The sequence below is a fragment of the Dicentrarchus labrax genome, unplaced genomic scaffold (assembly GCF_905237075.1).
Source record: "Dicentrarchus labrax unplaced genomic scaffold, dlabrax2021, whole genome shotgun sequence".
Taxonomy (NCBI): domain Eukaryota; kingdom Metazoa; phylum Chordata; class Actinopteri; family Moronidae; genus Dicentrarchus; species Dicentrarchus labrax.
In genome coordinates this window covers 4,488-13,777 of record NW_026136788.1, presented here as the reverse complement: position 1 = coordinate 13,777, position 9,290 = coordinate 4,488, and the positions used below count along the sequence as shown (strand labels likewise).

At 41.8% G+C, this 9,290-nt stretch overlaps 1 protein-coding gene across 1 annotated transcript; it reads right to left on the bottom strand.

Moving 5' to 3' along the window:
* Positions 1–512: 512 nt before the first annotated feature.
* On the bottom strand, positions 513–8,939 carry LOC127359845 (NACHT, LRR and PYD domains-containing protein 3-like; the record flags this gene model as incomplete). Its single annotated transcript, XM_051394095.1, has 7 exons — positions 513–2,694; positions 2,846–2,892; positions 4,460–4,630; positions 4,802–4,975; positions 6,033–7,833; positions 8,461–8,689; positions 8,852–8,939. Coding segments are annotated over 7 exons (3,055 nt in total), but the record flags the coding sequence as incomplete, so codon positions are not given.
* Between the last annotated feature and the right edge of the window lie 351 nt (positions 8,940–9,290).

The window sequence follows — 9,290 nt, the reverse complement described above, 5'->3', positions numbered from 1 at the left end:
ACATGATCCGATCGTAATGAAACTTTACATGTTTGATAAGAGTCCTGCCCTGAACACGTCTATGTGATAATATTCACTAATAGTGAGAGCGCCACCTAGTGGTGAAAGGAAATGTCATTTTAAAGTTTTTCTCAGTCGCTTTGGTACATTTCTCGAATCATCCTCGACACTTGCAAAACAGTAAGTGCATTTCTCAAAACAATTCGTACAAATAGCAAAACACCATCGATTACCTGCAAAGGCCACTCTCTTGCTCAAAAAAATCCTTAGTTCATCTCTCAAAAGTAAATATCCGTGTCAATGAAAATGTCAGTGCCATCAGAATGACAAGTCCTTGTGTCATTGTGTACGGATAAGACAGTCAAATTGCTTAGTCATGTTGTCAATATAACAGTGTACTCTGGAGGGATGTTCTGATGTAAACTATTGCTAAAGTTTTGACGACAATTATTGTAAATTGTAGGTTACACCTTAGTGTATGTGGGAGTTTGATTGCAAGACACTGGACAAGATTCACATTTACGTTTTTACTGTTTGTACATGTCATTGTGATACAGAAAGGAAAAGACAGCACTGCATAGCACAAAGAAAAAAACAAAAAAAAACAAAAGTAGAAATGTCTCCTGTACATGCAGTGCTGTAGAAATTACAGTGCAGTCTTCCTACACCTCCTGATGTTCTTGTCTGTTGGGCCACAAATTCTCATCCACATCATAACGAATATCTTCTCTTGCGATGCAGCGTGGAAAGAATCTTTTAGAGCGTCTTATCCAGCCTCTGCAGGCATCTGCTGTGATGTCATCACACGCCGCATCCATGGCAGCCAGAAGGGTCGTCTGTGTATGTGGCTGGCGATCATATACTTTCCATGATTGAGAACATGGTCTACAAGCTCTTATCTCATCAGGAACGCGCATATGTCCTCGGCCTCTTCTGCCTCTTCCTCTGTTTTGCCTCCCAACTCCTCCGCCACGCAGCCTCACTCTTCTTCCTCTTCTTCTTCTCTCTGGCTGTTGACCCCGTCCAATTCTTTGTCCTTCCATTGTCAGAAATTGTAACATGGTGTTGTGCTCCGGCTATATATATACTTGCCAGTTGACTGATTCGTTAGAGAAAGTCAAGATTCACCTGGGAGCAATTTACCAATTCAGGACAGATTTAGAAAAAAAGTCTAATGGAAATGTATAAAAATATGCGTGTTCAACCATTTTGCATGTAAAGACTTATGCTATGAACTAATGCCTAAATGTTGTGGGGGGTGAGACTATTCAACAGAGACCCATTATAATACATTTTGATCAACATTTAATTCAATTTTTCAATTCAATTTTATTTGTATAGCACCAATTCATAACAGAAGTTATCTCAGGACACTTTTCAAATAGAGCAGGTCTAGACCGAACTCTTTAACATTAATTACAGAGACCCAACAGTTCCACCATGAGCAAGACCTTGGAGACAAGGGCAAGGAAAAACTGCCTGTTAAAAGGCAGAAACCTAGGACAGATCCTTCGGCTCTAGGTGGGTGGTCGTCTGTCTCGACCAGTTGGGGTGAGAGAGAGAGAGAGAGAGAGAGAGAGAGAGAGAGAGAGAGAGAGAGACAGACAGACAGACAGACAGTAGCACAGCAACAATGAACTGAATTGATGATGAATTTAGTTTGTTCAAATCAAAGCCACTCTTTACACCTTGGAACTATTTTTACACAGATGCTGAATTTGATCCTGAAAGACTCTTGTTTGACATTTGAACAGGCAACAAAGTTCAGTTTTAGACTCAAAGTTGAATATTTGTTCACACTTTAATATTTGAGTCATAAAAACTCTTTCCCTCTAACTGTGCTTTCAAAAAGAAGAAGATTTGAAATACAAGCAGCCACATTTGATCCTAAAAATGTTCATTTTTCTCAGAGTTATAGAAGAAGATCAATTCTTTCTATCATTTCTTTCATCTCTATGTCTGCAGGCTGCACATTACCCTCACACATGATCCCTTCATCCCAGCATCCTTTGCTCTTCTCTTCCTTCAGCCTCCTCTTCCTCCTCTATTACAGTAAACACATCAGGTTGGTACCAACTAACATCAGCTGTGTGTGATCCTGTACAGACTGAACTATCTGGTCAACAGTGAGAAAGTTTCTCTCTCCCTCCTACAGAGGACACAGAGACACTGAGGAACTGTAAGACCCGAACCAGAACCCAGGATGAAGAGGTTCAGTGAATGTGGTGTTGAAGGTGTGGAGGTGGATCAGTGTGTCAGAGGAGACTCTGTAGAAGGACAGAGTGCCAGCAGGACAGTCCACATACACTGCTACTCTACCAGAGGAGGAGGAGGAGGAGGAGGAGGAGGAGGAGGAGATGAATGTTTCTCTGTTATTGTGACAGACAGAGTAACCACCATCAGAGTACTCCAGTCTCCAGGACTGATCATTCCTTCCAAATAAACAGTCTTCACTGTTTTCTCTCCTGCTGATTCCTCTGTAACTTACTGATATATAAACTCTTCCTCTCCACTCGACCTCCCAGTAACAGCGACCAGTCAGACCATTTCTACACAGCAGCTGAGGCCAGTCAAATCTGTCTGGATGATCAGGATATGACTGATCCTCCTCCACATGAATCATCTTCCTGTTGTTGTCAGACAGTTTGATGTTTCTGCTCACTGTGTTTGTGTCGACTGTGAGTTCACAGGAATCTGATGGAGAGAACAAGACACAATACAGCTGCAGTTATTGATCTATCATCTGATCATTGATTGACACTTTGATGATGACATCAGAGCTGTGAATGAGTGATGTCACAGTGTGAAGATGGTTGAATGTGTGCTGCTTTGTTTTCACACTTACACTTCCTCAGACCTGGTCTCAACCATCGGACTCCAGCAGGCTCCACCCTGAAAGGAGGAGGGGGGTCAGAGCAGCATGGAAACATGGACATTACATCACTCTCATACACAGAGCTTATTCTCTACAAATGGACTTACATCTTCACATGGAGCACTTATTATTAATCAGCTGATAGTCTTTCAGTTCAGTGGAGCTTCTTCTGATTGGCCGATGGCTACAGCTCATTATGTTCACTTATTGATGATATATTATTATTATCAGTATTATATTGATGATCATCATAAAGTTCAGACTCAGTTTCCTCTACCAGTCAGTCAGTAAATGAAATGATTATAAACTGAACCCCAAGTGGACAAAGAATTCAGTTGATGCAGGTTTAAAGTAGTTGTGTCTAATGTAACCAGGTTGAAAGTATATCTTTATTTTCTTTGATTGAAACAAAGTCCTGACTAATATCCAAGAATCTGAGTTTGATGAAGTTCATAACATGTTTTATACATTTGAACAGTATATTTGAACTTTAGTGTTAATACCTGTACTGTCACTTTAAGAGTCTGTGCTTTGCTAACTAGTTCACACTGTGAACAGATTAGAGCTCAAACTGGCTGTGTGATCAGGTCTCTGTCCTCTAAAGCTGTTCTAGTCAATGAATTAATATCAGATTATGATACTGATTTACTGTCTTACTGAGACCTGGCTGTGCCATGAAGAGTATGTTAGCCTAGCTACTTGTGGTTCCTATAGTCTCTAAAAAGTAGAACAGGAGCCAGAGCCTTCAGTTACCAAGCTCCTCTCCTGTGGAACCAGCTTCCAGTTGTGGTTCGGGAGGCAGACACCCTCACCACATTCAAGAGTAGGCTTAACGCATTCCTCTTTGATAAAGCTTATAGTTAGGGCTGGATCAGGTGAGTCCTGAACCATCCATTATTATTATCATTATAATCATTATTATAGTTACTATTATTATTGCGCATCGTTGTTGTTGTTGTTGTCATCATCCTCTTCAGGTTAATCATCGTCATCAGTCATTTCTATAAGTATAGTTGTTGCTGTGCACCTTTGTCTCTGACCTTCTCTACCATCAATCCTCCCTGTCTGTCTTTTCTGTCTGTCTCTCTGTCTCTCTCTCTCTCTCTCTTTCAGGGCGGAAAAGGAAGTTTTTCCTTGCCGATGTCTCCAAGGTCTTGCTCATGGTGGGAACTGTTGGGTCTCTGTCAATAATGTTATAAGGAGTTCGGTCTAGACCTGCTCTATTTGAAAACTGTCCTGAGATAACTTCTGTCATGAATTGGTGACGTACAAATAAAACTGAACTGAACTGAACTGAATTGTAGTTTAGGTGACGCCTTTAGTTTTTCTGGACTAAAAGGTAACACACGCTGATGGCAGATGACATCCATCAAAATATCCCAAACTATTTATGATATGAGCCCACAAACCTGCAGCGTGACAACATTGACAAATATCAACCCGCCATGATGCTCACCAACCCATCAGGATAAACCACTGTCCTATTTTCCAATGTTGAAACAAGACATCGGTCCAGAAAAACAGAAATTTCATCACCTTTCCTCTGTCACCTGACTACTACTACTGTATTGATCCGCCTCATACCTGAGAGTGTCCAGTCTCCAGTGTGGATCCTCCAGCCCAGCAGACAGCTTTGTTGCTGAGTCTCCTGGATGATTGTAGCTCAGGTCCAGCTCTCTCAGATGGGAGGGGTTGGAGCTCAGAGCTGAGACCAGAGAAGCACAACCTTCCTCTGTGATCAGACAGCCTGACAGCCTGCAAACACACAGAACAACACATTACATAATAAACATGTTCAAGGAAAGAGACTCAAACTAAATAAACAAAAGAATGATTTAAGACAATGTTAGGAAGATTACAATTGTATCCATCAACATAATTCAGGTTTAAAGTGGTTATCAGTTGAACAGGTTGACGAATCCTGACCTGAGAGTTTCCAGTTTACAGTGTGGACTCTTCAGTCCAACAGAAAGCAGCTTCAGTCCTGAATCCTGCAGGTTGTTGTTACTCAGGTCCAGCTCTCTCAGACTAGAGGACTGGGAGCTGAGAACTGAGGACAGAGCTTCACAGCTTCTCTCTGAGAGGTTACAGTCACTCAGTCTGTAGAGACAATGATCAACAATAAGAAAAATAACATTTGTGACCAGCACTTTATCACTCAGCCAAAACCAAAAACACTTTAAATTAGTTCTGTAAAAATGATATCAGCGAGTGAGGAGCAGTGATGGGAATAACGGCGTTACTTTTTTCAGTAACGAGTAATCTAATTGATTACTCTTCCCATCTTAATAACGCCGTTACCGTTACTACCAAAAAAGGCGGCGCCTTACCATAAGCTGTTTCTTTCATCAGACCAACTAGATCTCTGAGCTGAGAGGCAGGACTTTTTTTTTTTTACTGTTCTTCTTTAGTTAGTGGGCAGTGAATGAGACAAGCGCATAAATGCTGACGATTGGCTGAGGTTGAGTAAAATTTCATGGTAAACCAATCAAAGGTAGAGTTGGGCGGGTGTTTGAAAGCACGCATAGTCGGACACAAAACGAACAACACAAGCGAGTCAGTCAACGAGAGAAAGGTATGGCGAGCCCAAATAATAGGCTATTTGTTATTTATTTTTGGTATAGTGCTTAACAAGCATAATTTAATTTTGCCCAGTTGTGGCCTGTTGAGGGCCAATAAATATCAAAAGTTCCAAAACATCTATTGTGTTATTTGTATCGATCCACTATATAAACATAATATCTACATACATGGCATTTGATTGGAGGCTAGTTTAGATTTGTGTACATTTTCGTTTCTGTTAATGATGTATTGTATTAAGTGTCCATTTCATTATAATATTCAGATTTATCATAAATAATTGAACATGTATTTTGAGTTCCGTTAAAGAGGGGGTCACATTTGAGCATTTAAAAACTTGTTTGAAAGTAAACGTTATTTCTTGAAGTAACTAGTTACTTTTATAATTTGTAACTGAGTAAGTAATTTAGTTACTTTTTGGAAGAAGTAGCTAATTACTTTTTAAAAGTAACTTGCCCAACACTGGTGAGGAGTTCCCAACGTTGGTGATATATAATGTCTTTATAATCTCTCTAAGTCAAAAAGATAGCAGAATATTTAAGTGATCATACAGAAATCCAACTCTGTCTGTACTTACAGAGCTTTGTTGGAGGCTTTGACCACTGGCAGCAGCCTCAGAAGAGCCTCCTCTGAGGAGTATTTCTTCAGGTCAAACACGTCCAGATCTTTTCCTGATGACAGTAAGATGAAGACCAGAGCTGACCACTGAGCAGTAGACAGTTTATCTGTGGAGAGACTTCCTGAACTCAGGGACTGTTGGATCTGATCCACTAGAGAACGATCATTCAGTTCATTCAGACAGTGGAACAGATTGATGCTTCTCTCTGCAGAGAGATTCTTACTGATCTTCTTCTTGATGTACTGGACTGTCTGCTGATTGGTCTCTGAGCTACTTCCTGTCTGTGTCAGCAGACCTTGTAGGAGAGTCTGATTGGTCGGCAGTGAAAGACCCAGGAGGAAGCGGAGGAACAAGTCCAGGTATCCTTGTTGACTCTCTAAGGCCTTGTCCACAGCACTCTGGTGGAGATATTCTAGTTTAGGTTTGTCTTTGAAGACCTTAGACAACCAGGATGTTGTTTGTTGTTCTGCCAGCAGATTGACTCCAGAGTTGATGAATGTCAGATGGACATGAAGAGCAGCCAGAAACTCCTGAACACTCAGATGGACGAAGCAGAAGACCTTGTCCTGGTACAGTCCACTCTCCTCTTTAAAGATCTGTGTGAACACTCCTGAGTACACTGAGGCTGCTCTGATATTGATGCCACACTCTGTCAGGTCTGATTCATAGAAGATCAGGTTGCCTTTCTGCAGCTGCTCAAAAGCCAGTTTTCCCAGAGACTCAATCATCTTCCTGTTCTCTGGACTCCAGTGTGGATCTGTCTCAGCTCCTCCATCATACTTGATGGTCTTCACTTTGGACTGAACCACCAAGAAGTGGATGTACATCTCTGTCAGGGTCTTGGGCAGCTCTCCTCCCCCTCTGGTCTTCAACACATCCTCCAGAACTGTAGCAGTGATCCAGCAGAAGACTGGGATGTGGCACATGATGTGGACACTTTGTGATGTTTTGATGTGGGAGATGATTCTGCTGGCCTGCTCCTGATCTCTGAACCTCTTCCTGAAGTAGTCCTCCTTCTGTGGGTCAGTGAACCCTCTGACCTCTGTCACCATGTCAACACACCCAGGAGGGATTTGATTGGCTGCTGCAGGTCGTGAGGTTATCCAGAGGCGAGCAGTGGGAAGCAGTTTCCCCCTGATGAGGTTTGTCAGCAGCACATCCACTGAGGTGGACTCTGTAACATCAGTCAGGATCTCAGTGTTGTGGAAGTCCAGAGGAAGTCGACACTCATCCAGACCGTCAAAGATGAACACAACCTGGAACTCTTCAAACCTGCAGATTCCTGCTTCTTTGGTTTCAGTAAAGAAGTGATGAACAAGTTCCACCAAGCTGTACCTTTTCTCTTTCAGCACATTCAGCTCTCTGAAAGTGAATGGAAATGTGAACTGTATGTCCTGGTTGGCTTTGTCTTCAGCCCAGTCCAGAGTGAACTTCTGTGTTAAGACTGTTTTCCCAATGCCAGCCACTCCCTTTGTCATCACTGTTCTGATTGGTTCATCTCTTCCAGGTGAGGGTTTAAAGATGTCTTCTTGTCTGATTGTTGTTTCTGGTCTATCTGGTTTCCTGGATGCTGTTTCAATCTGTTTGACCTCATGTTCATCATTGACCTCTGCATTCCCTCCCTCTGTGATGTAGAGCTCTGTGTAGATCTGGTTCAGAAGGGTTGGGTTTCCTGCTTTAGCAATCCCCTCAAACACACACTGGAACTTCTTCTTCAGGTTAGATTTAAGTTCACGCTGACAAACTCCAACAAGATGTTCTTAATGAAGACACAGAAAATATGATCATTAAGTGATTGATAAACAAAATATGACAATTTAATTCCCCTAAAGCAGAAAAATGTTCAGCTCAGATAGAAAATATCTATTTTGTTTCTCACTGAGACCAAAAGTTATGGAGCTAATTTATTGCCACCAGTCATTTCAGTGAGTGGAAGTGGTTGTTGCCCACATCCAAGCACACAGATTTTGCCCTGCTGCATTTCTCTGTGTTAAACTGTTGGCGGCACACACCTGGCGGCAGCCGCTATTAAGGAACCATGTTTTCTGTGAACCCTTGTGCAGTCAGGTGGCGGTGTGAAACCTTCCTTTAAAAAAATACATCACAAATTGCCATAACATTTTATAAACTACTGAAACAGAAGTTAGCAACACATCAGCCAGAAGAAAAGGAGTGGTCTCTCTCTGTATATTTAAATAAAATATGATTCTTTTGAAATTTTCAATACAATGAATTATCATGGCATTGTTATGCATTTTAATTTGTGAGTTGTGACCAATTTTGGTTTTAAAGAATGAGTATGTGAATATAATTTGGTCCGTCTGTTGAGACATCAGTAAATGTCTCATTTATCCAGCGAGTTAAATCTTTAGAGAAATCCTCTTACTGCTCTGCAGACAGTCAGCCAGCTCCTCCTGCTTCATTCTCCTCAGGAAGTGCACTGTGATCTTCAGAAATGCCTCTCTGCTGCTCCTCCTCTGCTCATCATCCTCACTTTCCAACACTTCCTCATCCTCCCTCTGACTCTCTGAGCATTCTGGGTAATCTACACTCAGAACCTTCTGGATCTTCTTCAGCTCGTTCTTCACAAAAGTGACAATGTTGTCCTCCAGCAGCTGGAACAGAATATTATATGAATGACTCAATCAAAGTCAAATCATGGAAGCAAACATCAGATCCATGTTGGACAGACTGACAATCCACTGGTCTAAAAAGTGCAGCATGGAGATTATTGTGAACACAATAGATGTAAAAGTAGTTGTTGTCCATGTACAGACCATAAATATGGAGTCCAGGTGTGTTTGATGCTGCTGGGCAGACTGACCACTGGGAACCTCTGAGCTCTCCTGGTCCACTCTGTGGAGGAATCATGAAGAATGAGCTCACATTATTCAATTCAATTCAATTCAATTTTATTTGTATAGCGCCAATTCATAACAGAAGTTATCTCAGGACACTTTTCAAATAGAGCAGGTCTAGACCGAACTCTTTAACATTAATTACAGAGACCCAACAGTACCACCATGAGCAAGCACTTGGCGACAAGGGCAAGGAAAAACTGCCTGTTAAAAGGCAGAAACCTAGGACAGATCCTCCGGCTCTAGGTGGGTGGTCGTCTGTCTCGACCAGTTGGGGTGAGAGAGAGAGAGAGAGAGAGAGAGAGAGAGAGAGAGAGCGACAGACAGACAGACAGACGCACAGCAACAACAGTATTGG